This window comes from Diospyros lotus, chromosome 5 (genome assembly GCF_014633365.1).
Source record: "Diospyros lotus cultivar Yz01 chromosome 5, ASM1463336v1, whole genome shotgun sequence".
Classification (NCBI taxonomy): domain Eukaryota; kingdom Viridiplantae; phylum Streptophyta; class Magnoliopsida; order Ericales; family Ebenaceae; genus Diospyros; species Diospyros lotus.
Window position 1 is genome coordinate 19,084,353 of NC_068342.1, and position 24,222 is coordinate 19,108,574.

Here is a 24,222-nt window from a genome sequence, read left to right on the forward strand (position 1 = left end):
TTTAATATAATATTCAAGTTTTTAGTATTTAATTTAAATATCAGAATATTTACGTAAAGATTGTCATACACCTTTTGATTATTTTATTTTTTTACAAGGTTCAAATAATTTAACGGTAATATGTTTAATTAATAAATTTATTATTTATTCGAACGAGAGTACCAATTTTACAAACCAATAACAAGATCGAGATTGAGGGAGAGAGAGAGAGAAGCAACAATGGAATCTCATCAACGACAAGAAAACTGCTAGGGATGGCTTAGCATAAATTATTATTGTCAATATATCAACAAACTCACATGGCATTGGTAAAATCCTATTGACAACACCTCTTCTCCTCGATTGAGTGTGTGTGTGTGTTACAAGAGAGGTTATGTTATTCTTCCAACTGAAAGTAGGGAGCTGCCTAGATATAATGAATTACTCAACAAACAACAGAGAAACTACAGCATATATATTTATATATATATATATATAATACTGTCTTTCTCCACTAGTGACTACTTCCTAAAAGAAAACATCTCTCTGTCGGCCGATAAAAATAGACAGTGACGAGCGGCGTCGTTGTCCAGTCACCGGCTTCTAGGATCAAAAATTGCCAAGGACGAACCACTACCTCCCACCCCCCCGTCTTTTTTTCTTCTTTTCTTTTTTTCCTTTTCTTTTTGTGTGTGTGTGTGTGTGTGTGTGTTTTATTTGGAACTTCGGTGGAAAAAGGATCTCCTGGGATTTAGGAGAAGAGTTCACAAGTGTCGAATGGGAAATTCGGGTCAAAATCGACTTGATCCAGCGTGAAATCCAAGTTCCCCATCGGAGAATTGGTGACCGAACCCGGAGCTGAAATTGTCTCATTACCATCAGATTCCGAGTGCTGCCAGTTTTGACCCAATCTGAAGTCATCCATTTGGTCTGGCAACACTCTATAGAAAGCAGACTCCGATGGCTCTGCAGATATAAAGTCATTCTCCTTGAGAAATTCTGCGAAGACATTGGATTCCATGTTATCCGGTTGGATTAGCGAGCAAGGAAACGAAAAGGAGGGATTCATCTCTTCAGTTTTAAGTGCAAGGGCTGTCTCGTAGTTGAAGAACAAGTCTTGCGACTGGCCGGAGTTTTCGCCATCGAAGATTGGCCGGGAGGAAGGGCCACTCATCTGTTCCGGGAATTCAATCCCACTTGAGGTTGAAGAAGGGGTTACTTGGCGAGTCTGATTACAGGTGTGCCTTCCACGATATATAACCTTGAAGATTGAAGGATCTTCATCTGATCTCTGGACATGCTTTCTTGCCAAGCAGCCTCGTCCATGTTGATGAGTGCACCGATAGTAGGCTCTGCATCACCACAACACCTCGTCAGTAATCCATAAACCACGTACACCAAATAAGTTTGGCTACTAAGCTTTCGATATCTAATGAAGGTTTCCAGTTTCCACTTCTCACCTTGGAAAATTGGCTCCCAAGATAACCTTCTGGCCATATTTTCTCCAGCTAAAGCCATCGTCCAGAGAACCTTGCCCTGTTTCTGAGCAAAGCTTCACCTCTTTAGTCCACTGGGGCAGTGTCTTTCTGCAAGTCCAAGTTTGCGCAAACCCAGTTTAGCCCCAAACTCACATCCACAAAGAAAATGACGAGAGAGAGAGAGAGAAAGAAAGAGAGAGGCCTTGGCCTAAACCCACCTCTTCTTGTAGACATTCGAGCAGTATTGGTCCTTGAGAGATGGCTCAGAATCCTCGGTGCTTTGGCTACGGCCAGCAAGGACTTGGTCGACCGAATCACCCAAATTCAGCACTGATAAAGCCTTGTCGTACGAGGAAATGATCTTCCGAATTAGCAGTTCGCATGATTCGGGAGATGCAAAAGTGTCGAACTGCGTTTTGAGCTGCTCCGTGAGCTCCATCCCTCTGGTTAACTCATTGATCAGAGTCTTCTCCATTCGGAAGCTTCAGGAAGATTGATTGCAGGATTAATCAAATCGAATTGCAAATGGGTGAGTCAGATCACTGGGTTTGATTTGATGAACAAGTTTTGGGCTTTGAATTGGGAGGATTTTTGGGTTTCAGGTTATCGGCATAAGGGGAGGGAAAGTGTGAAAGTTCACATGCTCCAAGATGGGGGATAGAAAGGAAATATATAGTGGGAGCAAAAGGCCAGGCAAAATCATGATTTTTTGGACCAAAGAAATGTCGCTTTTCCAGTTATTCACTTTTGGGGAGAATATATTTGAAAAATGTGAAATAATAAAAAGGAAGACACTGAATTGGGGATGCCAAGGCAATGATCCAACGATAGATAAGAAGAGGAGATGTGGAATTTTTCCCATTTTCTGACCAATTCAAAAGGGATTTAAGGGGACCCACGTGGTGTCTTTAGTCTCTTTCAGAAATTTGTGGGATTTTATTTCTTAGGGCCGAAGACAGAATTTTCCAGGAAACTGAGGGAAGGGGAAGGGGAAGGGGAAGGGGAAGGGAGGTCAGAAAAGAGGAAGAGACCGAGAATCTTCAAACTTTCTTCCGCGTTGCCAATGCTACACTGCTGCTGCTGCTGCTAGGGGACAACGGCCAGTCCAAGTGTTCAACCCTTTGCTTACGCTGCCTCCTCATTGGCCAATGGCTCCAGACGCTGCACCCTTTGTCTCCCCGTGGCTTTGCTTCCTTCACCAACTATTGCAATTTCGTCATCATAATCTTACTATATTTATTTATTTCTGTTTCAAATTAACATATCTACTGTTTTTACTTAAAATTATCATTAGCAGATTATTACGACGGAGTCTCCAAACAATATTTGAATATGCAATTAGCAAAATTAGAAGCGGTAATGCAGATTTGTGATCGTTAATTAGGTTCTTCTTCTTCTTCTAACTATAAAGTTTGTGTTAAGTTATGGTTTGATAACAAAATCTAGGGCAAATAGCCACACCACAAAAAAAAAAAAAAAAAAAAAAACTAAATCTTTTTGTCAATTTATAAATTTATCAAAATATTTTAATTTTGTCAACTATATCACAATTGACTTAATTGAGTGTAATTTTATCTAACAGCTGAAATCAATTTAAGAGACATGTGTCATTGTTGATGTGGTATGCCACATGTCATAAAAAATATATGAGTGGAGACCAACATGTACACATATGAAAAAAAAATAAAAAATAAAATTATACATGTAAGTTTCACTCTTATATTTATTTTTATGATAGGTGTCTTGTCATGTCAACAATGACACGTGTCTCTCAAATTAATTTCATGCAGGCGTTAGATAAAATTGAACCCAATTGAGTCAATTGGGATACAATTTACAAAAATTGAAACATTTTAATAAATTTACAAATTTGTGAAAATGTTTGGGTTTTTTTTTCTATTTACCCTAAAATCTAAGCAAAACTTTAGTGATAAGCTTTCACATAATAAACATATGCTCAAAACTAGAAGTAGATTGTTATACTTGTAAGTTTGTTCATCAATTGAGTAATACATCTCTTACTCGAGTAAAGTTCAAAATTAATCGGGTATATATATTTGGGAAAGTCAGCTATAGCTAACCTTCAAATATTACTCAAGTAATTTAATATTTGTATTCGAGTAACACCTAATATTCAAAAAAATTAATCGATTATATGCTTGTTTTACTTGAGTATTTTACTGAAAAACTTTAATCAAGTAATTAGAATGATAATCGACTAAGTGATACACTAATCAATTAATCATACTCATTAATTAAATAAGGCATGGATAAAATGACAAGTCTTTTTATTTGTACTCTTAATCGACTGAGTAAATATTTTACTCGAATATTGTTATTCCTTAATCGAGTAGCTATGACCTTTAATAAAGTAATAAATCTCAGATAAAATGATAATCTCTGTATTTGTATCATTAGTTAACTAAAAGGAAATATTAATCAAGCAAACTCAATCTTTAGTCGACTAACCAGATTTTATAATCGAGTAATAATTTGTGAGAAAAATATCAAGTCTTTATACTTGAACAATGGTCGACTAAGAGGTTATGTTTAATCGAACAATTTCTATCTTATTCAAGTAAATTATTGTCTTAGTCGAGTAAAATTTACTAGATAAAGTGTGAATTTTTGTATTTGATTTATTAATTGACTAAGAAAAGAATGCAGTCGAGTAAAGTTCTATTTTTACTTGAGTAATAAAAATGTTTAATCGAGTAACACTTTCAAAAGTTTGAAGGTTTTATCCTCTAGGTAAATTGAAACAGTGCATTGAAGAACCTAAAGTTATAAATAGCCAGGCATGCCGGAGAATGAAGTTACACACTTTTTGATGAAATTCTTTTGAGTAGAATGAGAAAGAAAATGAAGCAAAAGAAAGGAGTTGAAAGTTGAAAGCCACTAATTTCTGAGGTTATGTTCCTTCGGGTACTTCATTACTAGAGAGAAAACAGAGCTTTCTCTATCCTTTAATTCTATTGGTCTGTATTGTTAATCCTCGATCTTCTTCTTTATTTCATATTTCTTTGAGGGTACTTTATTATGCGTGCTTTTGCTCCACATTTGTTTGAGAGCTATTATCTCTGTTGCTTATTTCTTTTTTATCTCAATAAAGTTATAACTTAACTTTATAAAAGCTAACAAAAAATCACAGTTGAGTGTGTGAAAAAACTATGAAAGGTCATTATTGAACCTTGTAAAAGTTAGAGAGGATACTATTGCTCTTTTTAAATTAACACTCTTTAGTAGATTTTGAAAATTCTTGGCCAAGAACAAAGTTAGTAGAGTAGGTCGGGCTACACTGAACCATTATAAATTTTGTATGTTGTATTATTTATTTTAATTTTTATTTCAATAAATTTTATTTCAAACTCTTGTATTTGATTTTTATATTTCAAACACTTAGCATTTTATGCGTACAATATTATTTTTTCAAAAAATCAAAATAGTATATGTACAAATCTTTATCAAATCAAATAGTTTTAAAACACACAACTCACTTTCTCTTTGATGCATTTCTTTATAGTTTAGAAATTGTCCAAAGTTGTTCCACTGGCGTAGTACGGTTGGTTCTCAAGTAGTAGATTGCACCAAAAAATACAAGTTCGAGTCATGACAATCCCAGTGTGGGAGTTTCACCCTCCTATGGGGGTGGCTCCTTGTGGGGCACCATGCACTGTGCCTCCTACCTGGTGCACTGCCGTGTATCTTGATTAACCTCTCCCACATACATAAAATAATGTGTGAAGAGCTCTTAAGGTGAGAGATTTCACCTTTTACGCCTAAGAAATTGTCCAAAGTTACAATGCTGGGGAAAATCTACGAGGATAAGGGAACTTTAAAATTTTACTCTTGATGCATATATATGATTAACATTTTAATTTTATATTATTAACAACACCAGTCATAATTCATTCACTCACTCAAATATCAAATATGTGCATCTCTCATGGCATAACAAAACCCATTTATTAGTTAAATCCTTAATACCATTTTTAGCAATGTAATTTTGGGGTTTTTTTTTTTTTTTGGCTCTCCCTCTCTATTTATTTTATTAGTGCAGCTTATTACAAAATTTATGGTTATATTTTAAGATCAATATTAATGGTGAGATATTAATTATTAATTTATGCTTATTAAAAATACAATATATAATTGTGAATAAATATTTGATTATTAATTTTAAATATCACATAAAATAACAATACCAAAATTTCAATGTCAATGGAGAGGAATAACGTGTCTCAATCCTAAAAAGAATAATGTTAAGACTCACGTATTGTCTTCTTATTTGAAGAGGTTAAGGAGATCATGTGATATTATCCCTTCTGTTTATTATTTTTATCAATAAAAATGTGACACATAACTAATCATATCATTATCGATCATAATTTTTAACATTATTCAATAAAAAATAACAAGATATAGTGTTTGTTATAAGTGACAAAATCAATATTAATGTGAAGGAATGGTCATGTTACATCACCGTTCACCATTGTGACCTGTGAGGCTTTCCATTAATTTCCCGTAGTAAATTGGGGAGGTGGCCATCCATCACTATCCAAGTCTATTTATTGCATGGACGCGCCCTACCCTTTCACACCTGGTAAGTGGTAACAAACAAACATCTTTTTATTAGACAATGCTATATTAATTGAGAGGATTTCTCAAGTCGGTTGTATTATACTGTCACTGCTTTATTCAATATTACTTATCAAATTTTAATATATTAATTATTAAAATATTAAAATCTATTTAAATTAACTTAAAATTTACGTTTCAAAATTTAATGAATTTCCTAAATTTTTTAAATAAAAAATTATGATTTCTCACTCAACAAATAAAAAAACTATTGTTATCAAATTTTTATGGGTTTATTTAATATGTATAATTTATAATAATTTAATATAAATTAAAAAAAATAGTTAAATGATGAATCATTTCTCATAATAAATATGAGGCCATATATTCGAATTTTTTTACATTCTTTAATGTGGGTATTTTTTCCTTATTGTTTATTTATAAAAAGAAGAATATAAGAGTGAGAATAAGAACCATTATACTACGCAATGTTGTGGCCAAAAGTCTATTAATATATATATATATATACACACAATTAAATATGCTATGCCATCCGTACCACGTAACTGTAGCGCGATTGGTACACTTAAGCTATGATTAAGAAATATTTAAATATATATATATATATATATATAGAGAGAGAGAGAGAGAGAGAGAGATGGGTTGCACTTGGATGGTCATGGTCCCACTCACACCTGCCTAACCCAGCTACACCTACATATTCAATCGTATGATAAGGAGCAGATTGTTTATCAAATCTCCCTATTCCAATCATAAATGTATGGGGCCTTGCAATTGTTTTTAAGTATTGGTTCAGAGAAAGCTAGTTGAATATAGTTTTGTCGCGAACCCATGTATATGGTTGGTGACCCCTGTGGTGTGGAGTATTGGGTGTTGAGTGTGAAACGTAAGAATATTATTATATAAGTAATAGTGTAAATTACTTAATAATTAAAGATGGTTTGAGTCTTATCAAGTTTGGCAATGATTAATTAAAATGGTTCGAATCATCTTTTTTTTACCTCTTTTAAATTAATCAAAGTCAAAAGCAAAAGTATAAAATACAATAATTTCAGTGAGTGAGATTAACAGAGATTAATGATTCCAATAATTCATAATTATATATTTTATTATTTATGCAAAAAAAAAAATATTTTGTACGTAAAATGCCCTCTTATCTTATGTATAATTATTATTTTGTTTAAAAAATTCAATCAAATAAGTTGAAGCCATGACTCAAGTCACAATTAATTAAACGAAGGAAAGCCGCCTCACCATTGCAATAAGAAGTAGTAATATATATTAAAACTTGAAAGAAATGAGAAAGGAAAATAAAAGCAGGGAGTTGACGACTAGCTAGCTAGCTAGGCACAAAAGAATACAATTAGTAGAAAGAAAATGAAGGAGTGGAGGGAGAAAGAAAGAAAGAAAGAGAGAGAGAGAGAAAACGCGTGGGTGGAGCTTTGAACAAGTCTACTACTACTACTACTACTACGGTCATGAATAATTAAGCCGCGGAAGCCGAAGGAGAAATACAAAATCCAATCAAAATCCATAATATACCACATGACACAACAACAGTATCTGAACCAAAATCTGTGAGATTTGCGTTGTGTTGGGGCTGGGGGCTGCCACCACTTGCTAGTTATAATTAATGTTGTAAGCCCAGAAAAAAGTTAAGTTAGAAATACAAAACAAACCATAGAAAGAAAACGCGTATGGCCAGGTGCATGGGAAAAAAAAAAGGAAAACGATGGATTGCTGCGCCAAGGCAAAGGCATAGGCATAGGCATGAAGATGAAGAAGGAAGGAAGGAAGGAAGGAGCTTAATTTGTCTATGTTTCGGACCCACTACCTACCCACCACTTGCTTTTATTTCCTCGAAATTCTCCCTGTCCCGTCCGTCGGATGATACATCCATGCTGATGCTGCATCCTTTTCGTTGCAGTTAGTTTAAATTTTCTGTAACATCCTACGTGTGTGTGCGTGTGTCTTAATTAGTCTGATTAAAGGGATTTTAAATATTACATTTTTTATTATTTAAAATATTTCTTCTTTAAAAAATATAAATGATGTAGGTATTATATATTGTTTTAATTTTCTAATAATGAAGTTGTTGTGTATATATATATATATATATAGCAGATTATTGCTGCCATATATATGCTATATATGGCTGCTGTAAAATTATTTTAATAGGATCAAACTAAATCGGTTTGGTGCGTCCTTATTCGGTCCAATCTTCAATCTTCAATCTAGATTTTTTTGTTAATCTCAAATGCAAACAAACTAACTCTTGGAATATTTGGAGTGGGATCTTGAGTTTTGACCAAGTCAAGATGTCATTTCCTGAATATTATAAGCATGAAGGAATAATAATAAATAGAGTTGGATTAATTCCACTTTTCAATAATCAAAGGGCTAATTAAATTAATAACATCAAGAAAACAATCTGTTTTTATATTTTGTAGACAAGATTTTCCCATACGTACGTACGTTGGCTTAGTCCAACTTTTTGATTTACTTTTTGATTTTGGATGGGAACCATCCATCATGTTTGTCATGCATAACAATTTACCAAAACAATCTTCTTTTCTTTTTTCTTTTTTTTTTTAGGCTTTTTCTGGGCTTTCACCCGGACAATCTTCACTCTTGCCATTCATAACAAAATTGACTTCTTCTTTGTCCTATATCCTATTTCCTCTACAATAATGTAAATGTAAATACCACACCAACTCTTATTATATATTAGCTAAGCCTTATTTGAATTTAATCGTTTTGAACTTTCTGTGCCTCTTCCGTTCGTAATCTCGTTGATCTCAACCATTGGTTAATGTTGATGAAGTGTCTACGACCTGTCTAGACGTCATGTCGAATCAGCACACTGACGCCATAGCGCATGGCTGTCATACTCTGATCCATTGCCAATCTATTACTTATTTTGAAAAGACTATTTAATAACATGACAGTAGTCCTAATTATATACGTACAAATATATATGCATATACATACAATATTTATATATGTACAATATATATATATATGCTTTTATATGCACACACATATATATAAGTGTATATAGATATATATATATATAGACGTAATATACTACGCACACGTACGTAGTTACATATTTACTTGTATATATATATATACATGAACATATATGTATCTATATTTACATATATACCTATTTTGCACGTATGTATAATGCACATACTCACCTATAATATAAAGTTACATATATATAGATATATACATATTATATGTATGTATACGTGTTGTATATATGTATATGTTATTTTTTAGATTTAGATGAAATCTAAATCGGTAAATTTTTTATGTATTTTTGTATTTAATAAATGACTTTTATCTTCATACACGGCTCTTTAATTTTTTATGAATGAATCCTTAAATTTCTTGTTAAATATCTTATTTTTATGTGATTAAGAATATGATGACAAAATTCTTGGGTAAAGAAATTTTAAATTGTTTTTAATCTTTAGTATTTTTGAATCAAGACTTTGAGCAAGCAAATATGGACTAGCACGAAAGCTTACTACTTTAATTAATATGAGATATAAAACTTTAATTAATATGAGATATAAATGATAAAAACGCTATGAGTCACATGTCACAAATCATGGCATGCTTAAAATACACAAGTAGATGATTGTTGGTTGAACAACACATCGAACAATATAACGTTGATAACAAATCACATGGTTAAAAGTATTAAATTTAATGATTTGTTATTAGTTGAAATCGTCTAACTGATGCTCTGACTTGAAGCAACACAATTAACTTATGTATTAGTGTGTGAGATTTACAAGTAATGTAGACTCATCCAATTGTGAGATAAGAATGTTAATTGTGTCGTCTCATTTGATTGATATACAGAGACATGGGTGTTTGCCAAATAAGACCCATTACCTTCGTTGTGAGGTCTCACGACGTTCTATGCAGTCATTTGTTCGTTTGTGATCGAAGAAGTCCTTGCCTAAGGCATGAATAGTTGAAAAAGAGTTTTCAATATGTCATATTATCACTCCAACTAAGTTCTATCACATGGAATTGAGTCAATAATTTTATTAATCCATGACTCTCGCTTAGTCAAGACTTTTATTAATGGAAAGATTAAATTACACAATAATTGTTAATGAAATAGGTTCACTATAAATTGACTTCATTGTCATTTAGATTATCTTGATATATTGCTAGACCTCATTCAAAATCATCAAGACATTTTGAGAAGATTGAGAGATTCTCAAAATAGATAAAGAGGTCCATTGACATCAAATGAGTTTGATATTTCCTTATTGATATTTGCAATAAATCTAAAAAGTCACACACCCAAAAAACAAAGCGACTAAAATAAAATATGTATAGCTTGTACTGTGTTCTCAATGACATTAAAAGTTCATGAAAGGTTTTGTTGTCATTAATAATTAATATTAGTGTTATATGCAATAAAAGAAGAATATTGCAACATACATCAAACTTCTTAACTAGTCTGACAGTTTCTATTTGATAGATAGTGCGTGGAAGGTTCAGGAGTTAGTGGATTAGGGTTTAGATCTCATACTACATGAGATCTCATGTCTTAGAAGTGGAAAAGCACTGATTATCCTTCCATTATGGATGTAAATTGACATATAAGATAGATTAGAAGAGATTAAAAGAAGAAGCTGGAAGGTCACAAGTACATATTGGTGTGTCCTATATATAATGCGAATAAAATGTGTTATAATGTGTTACGAGTGTGAACTATAAGAAGATAGAACATGAGCATATATAGAAGCATTTTGCCAACCACTTTAGTTAGTTAATAAGGAATTTCTTTCAAGAGAATAATCCTTGACATGTGTCAATTAAAAAGGATCATATGATAGAGATAGATATGCAAGAGAAAAGAAGTGAAACGAGCAATATTATATTATTGCAAAGTATCTATAGCAACAAATATAGATATATCAATGTACAAGATTAAATTTGCATTTTTCATTCAAGAAAAAATCCTAGTTGTTGGTTAGTTTTATTTCGATTTATCAATATATGAAATCACCATCAAACTGATTTGCTAAATTTCTGAAAAATATTCAACTACAATGGACCATTGTTTGAGACAAATCATAATATCACCACCATTTGCTTTAGTTTGATTCTAAGCAATTAACCATAAAATTAAGCTTTGTCTTAGCCAGGTCGGTTCCAGCAAGCTCGGTCCAACGTCAAGGCAATCGAGCGTTATCACCATCTCGACCTTACTCCGAGCTCGGATGCTCGCCTTTTCGAACATTCGATCGGGGGGCTTTGGACCATACTAATCCATTGGGCCGGGGGCCCACAGTTTGGGATCGAGCCCAACCCCCAAACTAGATATCGGCCTAAGAAGTTCAAATAATCTTTCCATCTAGGCCGAGATCCTCACGACAGTAACGGATTTTATCAATCTCGAACAACTCGTATGCTGACTCTTATCAACTAGTAATCTTCGCCAAATTTCGAATTCTCAAGGATGATCCCTATCACTATCATGCATCTCGGCCCTCTATCCTCCCACAATAGCCAGTAATACACAAGACACCCTCATCTCTATATAAACCAAACTGATCACAGGATAAGAAATGTTCTTTTCAAACCTTACTTATACTCTAACATTTTGATTCCTCACTAACTTAAGCGTTAGAGTATTTGCAGGTGCCAATTATCCCACCACAAGGTCGTCGCTGGATCGTGGCATTCCGCTGCCATCACAACCAATCTAATCAATCCCATTGGGCCGGAAGGAACAAGCTTTAGTCATAAATGATTGAGTAATTAATTAATCTTATATTTGAATTTAACTATTTTAGAATTTCCTTCAAAATTAACTCTCCTAAAACACTAGATGGGGTTTTTTTTTTTTAATTTATGTCCATGTAAACTCATAAGTTTTATGATGAGTTGACACAAGCTATAAACATAAATAGACACTCAATAGTCCTTGGATCTAAAGTCCCCACAACTTTCACTTTTGAGCATATTCTCTGTTATTGGAACAAATGTTGACTTCACTTTATATGAACTCTCTTCCTCCCAAAGAGACCTTCAATGGTATCTCCTAATTAAATAGATTTAGAACCAAAATTAGTACATCATGTATTGGAAAGAACATTTACAAAAAGAGATTATTAACGCACTAGTGAGTAGTAATGAGCAATCAAAATGGTTTATTTGAAAGCTTCTTTTCAAGGGTCCAGATAATATGTATAATCAGAACTTTATATGCTATGAAGCTTAAACAACAATAAATGCAGTGACTTATAACATTCCCCCTGGGCAAAGGTCTCATCATGAATAGATTTTGCTAATTTTTAGTAAACTTTAAACACCAAGAATAAAGTTTTGTGAGCATAAGAGCACTAATTATTAGCATTGAATTTTACTATCTTATTACAATTATTTCACAACAAAAAAAATTCAAAATATATGCAATAAAACATACAACAAATTGAGTAACACAAGCACATAATTATCATTGAATTTTTTTTATCCTTAATACCCAATTAATTAATTTTTTGAAGTAATTGTTACATAATGTCACACTTTATGAGTTTTATAAAATTATCTTTATGCATCGTACAATAATATGACCACTCTTAAACATGATTTTACAATCTCAATGACATTAAATAGTTAATCAACAAAAACCTTTTATTGATTACTTTTCAACACAATCGACACATAAAAAATATATGCAAATACTACAACTAAATGGGAGATAATATCTTCATATTAATTTTCTATAAAGAATTTTTTATATTTGTATTAAAATATAAAAATAAATTTTTGTAATTAGTTTATATATAATTATATGCAATGAGGTTTAGAAGCCGATCACTACTTGTTTCAAGATAGAGTTGTACTCTCTTCGAGTATTTTTTAATTATATATGATTGATTGTGTCTCGAACTAACTCTTGCAAAAATAGAATTGGGTCTACTCTCTCGATGAATCTTTCAATTCTTAAGTTAATTATTATATTTAGAAATAATATAATTAATATTATAATAAATATCATAACTAAACTCTTATACCCTATGTCCTTATATAGGCGGACTATAGAATCAATATAAGTCAGATGATGCCACAAGAATAGTCGAATGTGATCCTCCAAATGAGTCAAGGGAATTAATTATGGGTGCGATCTTAAGACCGACACCCTTGATACAAGTTTGGTTATCTGTATTGAGCCATTGGGTAGGTCCAATCTTTTAAGTCCACTCTAAATCAAATTGAGGTCCAATCTGACATTTAGACTATTTTGAGCATTGACCACAATGCAAATACTCATTAAATTACTCCCACAAAAATACAAAAATAAATATCTGTAGTTAGTTTATATATATACTCATTAAATCTTTTTATTTTCACTGTTTGCTTAATTACTGTAACGGATATATAATATTAAAATGAATAATATTTTAAATAAAGATTTATCTGATGGTGATTAGAAAAGGTATTCAGTTTTCAGGTAAAATTTAAATAAAAATAAGATTTAATGTAATAGTAAGATAAATTTATTTTGGATTAGTTATTAATTCAATTATTGTTTGCTTATCCAATAAAATAAAATAAAATTAATTCACAAACCAAATTATACCAACATCTTTCCTTATCTATCTAAACACACAAAGGATAATCATTGTATGCTTACTTCTTAAACCCTATATATATATATATATATATATATAGCAATAGTTATGGCTACCCCTACAATAATAAGTTAAAATTTACACCAATAAATTGTAGGGTCGATTTCTTGCCTTGCGCAGTAAAATAAAGTTTCTACTTGCGATTTACCTCCTCTATCGAAATCAAGGGCACGAACGACAGGGGATCGCGCAAGGATGGTAATCCTAATAATTATGGCTATTTAATAACTGTATGTCAAAATTCTTTTTTACAGGTAAAATTTAGTATTAAAAAACAAAAAATATTACTTAATTAGACATTCAGCAACAATATTTAAAATGACACTTTTCTATTAATGTATTATATATTTGCATTGATTAGACACATAATATAATATATCAATATAAGAGTGTCATGCCAAGTGTCATTCTTAAGCATTTAAGTAATATTTTTAATAAAAAATAATTACAAAATAGTATAAGTGAAGTATTTAAAATATTTATTGGGTACAAACGAAGTGAGAGGGTAAGGTTCTTTATTCACATCCTATATACAATCTAATTATATATTAATATTATTAAATTTTAGAAACCAAAAATCTCAAATTAGACATTTTTTTCAAACTTAGAAACTTAACCTAATTATACCCTTTTTTTTTTTTTTAATCTTACATTTCTCAACATCAAACTAAAGTGGTATATTTTATTACTTTATGTGTTGAAATAATTTAAAATATTGTATAAGTTATTGTAACACTAAGTTTTATCGAACGTGTTATTTTTTTTAAATAAAGGCTTTATATATATATATGCATATAAGTTATTTAATACAATTTATTACCTTTTTTTTTAATTGAATCGGGCATGATATACATGGTTTCGGAGTCAAATCTAATAATCGAAATTGAACATGCTAATGAAATTGAACATGCTAATACTAGATATTAAGAATAAAGTGTTCATGTCGCTATACATATCATATCAAAAACTTTCAAAAAAATAAAAAAATAACTATTACAAACCACATGTATTTAAAAAGAGTCAATTATTAAATAAGGAGACATTACCTTTACTCTTGAACATTCTCATTTTTCTAGGAAATACTTAAAGTACCCAATATGTCAAATAATAGATAAGTCATGAAAACACTTAGTGAAACTCTGAAAATCATTTTTTATACGTATTCATACTCATGATCTATCTATCCATGCCCTTATGATCAAAGGGTTGCAAAATGTTAATTCACTTATTAATTGAACACGAACAACTATTCAAGTTAAAAACTCAATTACCCATTGATAATGAAATAAAATCTCTTTTTCTTAAAAACAATAGATCATAAAGAAAATGACATGGGCAAGTACCTGTGTTTAATAATATTAAATCGGGATTTAATACATTTAATACAAAACTTTTAAGCTATGCGTTAAGATATCAATAATTTAGGGATAATAAGCAATTTCATGAAGTCAAATATGCATTAAATGTCAAATAAGTGGTCACATATGCAATAAATAATATCTTGCAGGGTTCGGTAAAATTTGAACAAAGCATGAAGGCAAAAACGTCATTTTTTAAATCTATTCGGATAAAACTATAATAAAACAGAAGGTTTGGGGTGAAAAATTCAAAATTGCTCATGCCTCCCCCATTTTCTCCGGCAAGCTACTTCGCAATCGGCGACCTTCTGGGGAAGCCTTGAGGCTATTGTTGGTGCTCAAAACCGCTGATGGTCAAGCCTGAGCCTTCTCCAACTGTTGGAACCGACCCTCGAAGTCGGAATAAAGCTAAAATCTGCCGGAACAGCCTCCTGTTGGTCTTCTCCGATTAACTGGGTCACCGGGCTGGTTTTTCAGACACAAAAACCATCAGTTTTCTCTCCTTTTTTTTCTCCCTGTCTCTCTTCTTCTCTAGCTCGTACTTCTAGTTCTGAAGAAATTCATTGGCTTTTATAGCCGATTTTTGGTGTCTTGTACACACAACGATCGCGTCGCCACGTCGCCGTGCACCATTCTTGCTTTTTTTTTTACTTGATCTCTTTGAATTTCACAATATTTCTATTATTTCTTGTATTTCTTAACTCATTTAGTTGCATTTGTATTTTACTTTCTATTTAGTGTGTACTGTTAGTCTCTTCTTTGGGCCTATTTGTTGCAGTTTAATTAAAGAAATTATAACTTATAGTTTCTTAGATTATAGCTTCTAAAACTTAGAATAAGTTGTGAACCTGTTTGCTGCAGTTTCTTAGAAGTTGTAGTTAAGTAGTTGTGGTGTTTGATACCATAAATTGTAAAATAACTTATTTTTGTATAATTGTCCATAATACCCTTAGTAGTTATAGAATGATAATTTAAAAATTAATTAGTGTATATGTATAAGTTTCAAGTGTTATAAAAAAATTAATTAAATTATAGAGAGAGAGAAAGATGACGAGAGAGAGGAAGAGATTTGAAAATGGAGATGGCGGTGGAAAAGAAAAACCCATGATTGCGTAGACAAGAGGGTAATTCTTTGCTAAAAATAAGGGCAAAATTGTCATAAAAATATAATTATTTAAGCAGAAGTTGTAAAAGCTGGGGTACCCCAACTTTGAAAAAGCCAGCTTCTATCCCTTCTAAAAGCTAGTAGAAGCTATAAGTTAGAATTCTATAAGTTAAAAAACAAACACTACATCCCAACTTTTTTGAAGCTAGAAGTTACAGCTTTTAAGCTGCAACAAACAGGGCCTTTGTCTCTTCTAACAATTTCTCAATTTTGATCTTTTATCTACGTTGAACATTTCTTATCTTGTCTAACACAGGCGTGTCAACCCTTGCCCTTCCGCATGTACAGAACTCTCTTCCTCACGTACAGAACCCCCTATCCCACATACATACATGCATATGTAAATATAATTTTATATTTTTTAAATATTATTATAAATTATTATCTAAATAAATTATTCAGAGGATATCTGTTCAGGGGGAGGGGTTTTGTACATACGATAGGGAGAGAGTTGGCACGTTCGTATCAAGCAATATTAGATGATTATGTTGCCGAATATAGTCAATATTCTTAGTTGTCTTTAGAAGATTAAGGTATTCTTAGTATCAGTTATCTTTAGAAAGTTAGAAGTTATATTTTTAGATGTTTTTGGTTGTATTCTCTATATATAGATTTGGGCAATTGGCCAAAGAGGTAGACAGAATAGAGACAGCAAAATTCTTTTTCCATATCTTAACATGGTATCAGAGCCAGGTTGGATTAGGAAAACCCTAGAGAGAAACTAAACATGGCCAATGATCGGAAGAATGAGGCGATGAACGTTGATAACTCCAGGAAGGAGGCGATGATTTCAACATACTTTCTGCACCTATCGAATAGTCCTGGTACGGTACTAACTCATGTCCGATTGAAGGGCGAGAATTATGACGAGTGGGTATGAGTTATGCGCACCACACTCTGAGCCAAGAAGAAGCTTGGATTTGTTGATGGCACTTTGCTCAAACTCGCTGAAGATTCACCTGAAATCGAAGATTGGTGGACGGTAAATTCTATGCTTGTGGCATGGATGTTCAATACCATCAAACCGACGCTTCGTTCTACCATCACCTACATGGAGAACGTGAAAAACTTGTGGAAAGATCTTAGACAGAGATTTTCCATTGGGAATGGACCTCGTGTCCAATAGTTGAAATCTGATCTTGTTGGATGTAAACAAATAGGGTAAGCAATTGTGGCGTATTATGGGAGATTGAAGATGATATGGGATGAACTTGCAAATTATGATCAGATTCCTATTTTCCAATGCAAAGGATGCAAGTGCAATATTACGGGACAACTTGAAAGAAAACGAGAAGATGAAAGGGTTCATCAGTTTTTGACGGGACTCGATGATTCTGTGTATACCACGGTGCGATCCAACATCTTGAGTATGGAACCAATCCCTAACATGAATAGGGTATATTCCATGATTGTGCAAGAAGAACGACATTGAAGTATAGCCCGTGGAAAGGAGGACCGAGGAAACCCGACGAGCTTTGTTTTTCAAGCCAAGTGAGGAGGACGAGGGAGTAGTGTGGATTCAAAGGATAAGAATGTAACTTGCATGCATTGTGGGCGTCTTAGTCATGATCCTAACAATTGTTTTTAGATCATTGGTTACCCAGATTGGTAGGGTGACCGTCCAAGAGGAATGGGACGAGGCACAGGACGCAGACGTGGTGGACAAGCTACAAGTGCTGGTCGCGGTCGAGGAGGAACAACACGGGCCAATGTTGCCTAAACTGCAGGAAAGGCGGAAGGCTCACAGATGATTATGACAGAGGCTAATCGAGTTAGGATTAGTGTCTTGAGTAGCGAGCAATGGTTTACATTGCTAAATTACGTAAAAACGAGACATTGATTGGTAAGTAAACTCATATAAATTGGATACTTGACACAGGGGCTTCTCATCATATGACGGGAACCCTTGAATGCTTGATGGATGTATACGACGTAGAGGCATGTCTTGTGGGATTGCCAAACGGAGAACAAACCATGGCAGTGAAGGAGGGAAATGTGACATTCGGTGCCAACTTGCAATTGCAATTAAAACATGTTTTATTTGTCCCAAAATTGAATTGAAATTTAATATCTATGTCGCAGTTACTTGATAAGTCAAATTGTACTGTCCAATTCACTAATAAGTTGTGTGTTATACAAGACTGTATTTCAAGGACCTTGATTGGTGCTGGTGAACAACGTGAGGAGCTTTATTATCTCAAGGCAGTGGCGCCAGTTTATGCATACAAGACAAGTAGGACTGCATTTTTTGATCTTTGGCATCGTCGCATGGGACATCCATCCAGCAAGATAGTTGAGTTACTTTCTTCCGTGAGTAGTAGCAATAGTAGTAATATGCAGAATACCATTTGTGAGATTTGTTTAAGGGCCAAACAATCCAGAGAAACATTTTTTTTCTAGTGATAATAAAGCTACTGAATGTTTTGAAACGATTCATTGTGATTTGTGGGAAGCGTATAGAGTTCCTGCTTCATGTGGTGCTATTTATTTCTTAACCATTGTTGATAATTTTTCACGAGCTGTGTGGATTTATCTATTGCATAGAAAGAATGAGGTGGCTCAAATTCTCAAAAACTTCTTTTCCATGACTCAAAGACAATTTGGTAAACAGGTGAAAATTGTTAGAATTGATAATGGGATAGAATTTACTTGTTTGGAGGATTATTTTGTTGAACATGGTATGATACATCAGACCTCTTGTGTTGGTAGTCCCCAACAGAATGGGCGTGTAGAAAGGAAATATCGTCATATTCTGAATGTGGCGCGAGCATTAAGGTTCCAGACGCATCTACCTATTAATTTCTAGGGAGAATGTGTGATGATAACAGGTTACTTGATCAATCGAACACCTTCTTCTCTTTTGGGTGGAAAGACACTGTATGAGATTTTGTTTGGTCATTCTCCCTCTTACAAACACATACGAACCTTTGGTTGTTTGTGTTATGTCCATAATCAAGTGCGCGATAAAGACAAGTTTGCTAGCAGAAATAGACAGTGCATATTTTAGGTACCCTTTTGGCAAGAAGGGATGGAGAGTGTATGATATTGAAAGTGGAGACTATTTTGTTTCCAGAGATGTGGTATTTTTAGAAACTAAATTCTTGTATGCAAGTAATGAACCTTTTGGTGGCACTCAACCATAACATCTCATTGCTCATTTTTCTTCCTTTGTAGATGATGATGATCAGGTTTTGGGCAGTGCCATCCCATGGGTTGACAAAAGGGGAAGTGTTTCTTCGGGAGAAAAGGGGATTGTACCTTCAAGTGACAGGGGAAGCATACCTTCCGACAACATGGAGGCAAACGAACAAACTGTTCATTCCAATGATATGGGAAATAGTAATGGTTCAACTAATGATGAAGCTTCACTTGGGCGAGGGTATAGAGAATGAAGACCACCCACTCGTCTCCAAGATTATATTACTCATACTACTCGCTGCCTTGGGCTCTCTACTGTTTCATCTGACCAATCCAAGTCCTCAGGTACGTCCTATCCTATAGCGCACTATGTGAATTGTGATAAATTTTCTTTGCGACACAGATGTTTCTTGGCAACTATTGCTAGAGAAAGTGAGCCCAATACATTTTCTGAAGCAATGAAAGATGAACGATGGAGACAGGCTATGTACCAGGAAATCCAGGCTCTTGGGAATAATAGAACTTGGACGATAGAAACTTTGCCACCCGGGAAAAAAACAATTGGATGCAAATGAGTCTACCGAATTAAATACAATTCAGATGGGTCGATAGAGTGATTTAAGGCTCGCTTGGTGATTCTTGGAAATAATCAGATTGAAGGTATAGATTACAATGAGACATTTGCACCGGTGGCTAAGATGGTTACTATTCGGATATTTCTTGTTGTTGTAGCTGCTAAGCATTGGGAGTTGCATCAGATGAACGTGCATAATGCTTTCTTACACGGTGACCTCGTTGAGGAGGTGTATATGCGATTACCCCCCAAGCTTTTCTTGTCATCCTCCTAATAAGGTACCCAAGTTACAAAAATCCCTCTATGGTTTGCGACAAGCACCTTGAAATTGGTTTTCTAAACTAGCTTCGGCATTGAAAAGTTATGGCTTTTTCGACAATCTTATTCAGATTATTCTCTATTTACTTTTCAACGAAACGATGCTCATTTGCATGTGCTTGTCTATGTCGATGATTTGATTATTTCTGGAAACGATCATTGTGATGTTCAGAAATTCAAAGATTATTTGAGTAAGTGTTTCTATATGAAGGACTTAGGTGAGTTAAAGTATTTTTTGGGTATTGAAGTAGCCCGAAGTTCCGAAGGTATTTACTTGTTTCAACGTAAATATGCATTAGATATTATCTCTGAGGTAGGTTTATTGGGTGCTAAACCTGCTGGATTTCCATTGGAACAAAATCATCGATTAGCTCTTTGTGATAGCGCTGTGATAAAGGATTCGGAGCCTTATCGGCGACTTGTAGGTTGCTTAATCTATTTAACTATCACTCACCCTGAGCTATCTTATTGTGTGCATATTTTGGCTCAGTTTATGCAGAGCCTGCATGTGGAACATTGGGGGTGGCTTTTCGTGTGTTTCGATACTTGAAAGGCCATTCGGGGCAAGGCATTCTCCTTCACGCTGATACCGATCTTTGACTGTTTGCATACTATGATTCTGATTAGGCCAGTTGTCCTTTGACTCGGCGATCTCTCACCGACTATTTTGTGTTGTTGGGTAATTCACCCATCTCTTGGAAAACGAAAAAATAGCTTGTCATATCTCGGTCTTCTGCAGAGGCTGAGTATCGTTCTATGGTAACCACTAGCTGTGAGTTGAAATGGTTGAAAGGTTTATTGTTAACCCTTGGAGTCATATATTCACAACCCATGTGACTTTATTGTGACAATCAGGTTGTGCTTTACATCGCTGCAAACCCTGTCTTTCATGAACACACGAAGTATATTGAAGTTGATTGTCATTTCGTGCGTGATGCTATACAGTTCGGTAACATAGCCACTGCTTACATGTATACTTCTGAGCAGCTCGTTGATATTTTCACAAAGGCATTAGGGAAGAGGCAATTTGATTATTTGCTTGGCAAGTTAGGCATTTAAGATCTTTATACTCCAATTTGAGGAGGAGTATTAGATGATTATGTTATCGAATATAGTCAATATTTTTAGTTATTTTTAAAAGATTAGGGTATTCTTAGTATCAATTTTCTTTAGAAAGTTTGACGTTATATTTTTAGCTGCTTTTAGGTATATTCTCTCTATATAGATTTGGGCAACTGGCCAAAAGAATAGACAGAACAGAAAAATTACAATTCTTTTTTCATATCCTAACAAGCAAGATAAGAAATATCTGACGCAACGCAGACAAGGGATTAAGACTGAACAATTTCTTCATCATTTTAAATTTCCAAATCATCTGCCACAGAATCCAAGAGATTTCAGATAAGATTGGCGGATTGTTGAATGAATTGACCAGTGGGTGGGTGTGTTGATGATGCTTGATTTTCGTTGATGATTTGTTTCTGCAAATTTTTGTCTTAATTATCGTACTTAACTTGCCTGCCTGTGGTCTGACGTTAATGTCAGAGGTACCAGCGTGTTCTCTATCATGTCCTCCAGAGCCAGAGGGGTTGTCTAGATTTGGTCAACTCGTTACATTAACTTGAAATTTTGGCATAAAGTGACATATCTAAGCTTTTTCGTCACGTCTCATTTGGATTTCTTTATATTCCAATTAATTATGTTGTCATTCATTTCAACCAATTTTGTTCAAATAATTTTTAATTTAATCTACTATAGCTAACTTCCCACAAACTTAAGTCCCACTAATTCATTGTAAACCCCTCTATGAAATTCAGTATTGAGTTTGACTGAATTTCACTTGATTTGATTCAATTTTCTGCTCAAAATCAACTCCTTCACATAGCAAAATTAGCATATTTTTTCAATTTTCAACCAATCACTTTAGCCTAATTTTTTTTTTTTTTGGCTCTCCTAAATGTCTCATGAGATCTTGGCAATTTACCAAATTACTACTAAGACCCTTTCTGGGTCTAATTTTAATTAATTTTTAAACTTTTGGATACTACTACACCTATAAATATAGGTGAAAATTATTTATAAATTTTGTCTAATAATCAGAGAATGGGGATGAATGATACAATATATTGTACACTGAATTTCAATATATTATTATATATTTATTACAACAACAACAAGAAGAAGAAAAGGGATAAATAAAGCATAATTGATTAGGGAGAGAGTAGAGTTGGATGCATTAATTAATTAATTAAGATGGGTTGTTGAGCAGCATTAATTGTCTCCTCCTGCCCGCAAACTCTTGCCCGTATCTCATCAACCAGAACCTTTCTATCTCTTCGGCTTTCCGGCCCGGAATTCGACTCGCTATCAGAGTCCACCTGACCATCATCATCATCATCATCATCATCATCATCCACCTTTGATTAAATTAAAAACGCCCATTAATCCCCAAAAAACATGCTCTGAAGATCATGGTCAGTTTTACCTGTCTCCGACGAGCTTATGCATTCTGGAAATCAGATCCTCTTCTTGTTGGCTCATCCTTATGAATTCCCACTCTTTGCTGCTCACCTCTGCCTCTGCAGCTTAATCAGAGAATGAGAAAAAAAAAGAGGCAAAATTAATTAATGACCCAGAAATGAAAGATCCAAAGGAATATATATACATATATATATAAGCTGCATGTATGGCGACCTTCGAAGCAACAGCACTTCCTGCTCATCTTAAGCGGCTTCCGGCGACGTGGTTTGCCCATGGAGAGGTCTACAGCTACAGAAGCTTATAATCTAAATAACTATATATGAATTGATATGAACTGATCAAAGGTAACAAGGAACCAAGACTTATCAAGTATACGCTGAGAAATGCGTGTGTGCGTGTGGAAAAGTATATATATAGGCCGCAGCTGCCCATCCCACGTGATCTCACGGGGTAACGCAGGAAATTTTTAAGGGGATTTTGTCCAGATAAGGAGACTGTGGCTCTCAGCCTCTCTCACTTCAATTGGGATGATGGTGCAATATGGACTTAGGCTCCGGCAGGACAAATAGTAACTTTTTAAGTGCCAGTTTGACTACGCGATTTAATCGCTTATAAGTTGATATGTAATTTTTAAGTTACTTAGCTTATTTGATTAAAATATTTGATTTGTTATAAGAGCGTTTAAGTTATACAGTTTAAACGTTCTTTTTTTTTTTTTTATAAATAGCTTAAAAGCTCTTACGTCAACATTTTACAAAAGTTGGTAAGGGATAACTTTTGTATAACGCTACTATAAAATAAGTTGTGTTGACCAAGTGTTTTATCATATTACCTTCATATATTTTACTAATTTTCAGTCATACCCATCTTCTTCAACCTCTACCTCTCTAGCTCTCGCTGCCAGTCGCCCTAGCCTTTTCGGTCGCTACCGTGGCCATTGCCATCACCCCTACTGTCAGCCATTGTTGTTGCCCTTAGTGTCCAGCCATCTCCTCCCCATCGTCGTCCACACCCCCATTGGCCATCGCCTTCAACTCTGCCGGTACCGTCGCCGTTGGCTACTGCTTCCAACCTCCATCGCTCACGTCCACTGTTTCTTCCTTCGTTTGTCGCCTCTAGCCTTCATTACCCGTCGGCCGCCGCTTCCATAGCCCATGACCACGTCTTTGGGTGTATATATGTATATGTATATGTATATATATATGTGTGTTACATATATATTGTATTAGTATTTTTTTAAGAATTATATATAATTTTTGTAAAATTTTATCATTACACATTATTTTATAATTTAATTTTATTAAAAATTAGTATTTTTATATCTTTTATTTATATTATTTAATAACACGTCTATTTTCATCTTTTTGTCAAGTTTTAATAATTTATCAGTTCTTTCAAACCAAATACATAACTATTAACTATTAGTTTAAAAATATATTTATCCAAACACATTACC

At 33.8% G+C, this 24,222-nt stretch overlaps 2 protein-coding genes across 5 annotated transcripts; both read right to left on the reverse strand.

Annotated features, from left to right (window-relative positions):
* Positions 1-236: 236 nt before the first annotated feature.
* On the reverse strand, positions 237-2,139 carry LOC127801110 (probable WRKY transcription factor 46). The gene is made up of 3 exons (XM_052335967.1): positions 1,676-2,139; positions 1,440-1,565; positions 237-1,331 (listed from the first exon to the last, which is right to left on the reverse strand). The coding sequence occupies exons 1-3, from the start codon at positions 1,930-1,932 to the stop codon at positions 731-733; spliced, it is 984 nt and encodes a 327-aa protein (XP_052191927.1). The 5' UTR covers positions 1,933-2,139; the 3' UTR covers positions 237-730.
* Positions 2,140-22,411: 20,272 nt separating this feature from the next.
* LOC127802438 (MYB-like transcription factor ETC3) lies at positions 22,412-23,288 on the reverse strand. 4 transcript variants are annotated; one of them, XM_052338257.1, is made up of 3 exons: positions 22,980-23,288; positions 22,771-22,870; positions 22,412-22,702 (listed from the first exon to the last, which is right to left on the reverse strand). In XM_052338257.1, exons 1-3 carry the CDS (start codon positions 23,038-23,040, stop codon positions 22,534-22,536), a joined length of 330 nt encoding a protein of 109 aa, XP_052194217.1. In that variant the 5' UTR covers positions 23,041-23,288; the 3' UTR covers positions 22,412-22,533. The 4 variants fall into 4 exon arrangements, with proteins under 4 accessions (XP_052194217.1, XP_052194218.1, XP_052194219.1 ...); XM_052338258.1 differs by having other exon boundaries at positions 22,771-22,864; positions 22,980-23,266; XM_052338259.1 differs by having other exon boundaries at positions 22,412-22,663; positions 22,980-23,237.
* Between the last annotated feature and the right edge of the window lie 934 nt (positions 23,289-24,222).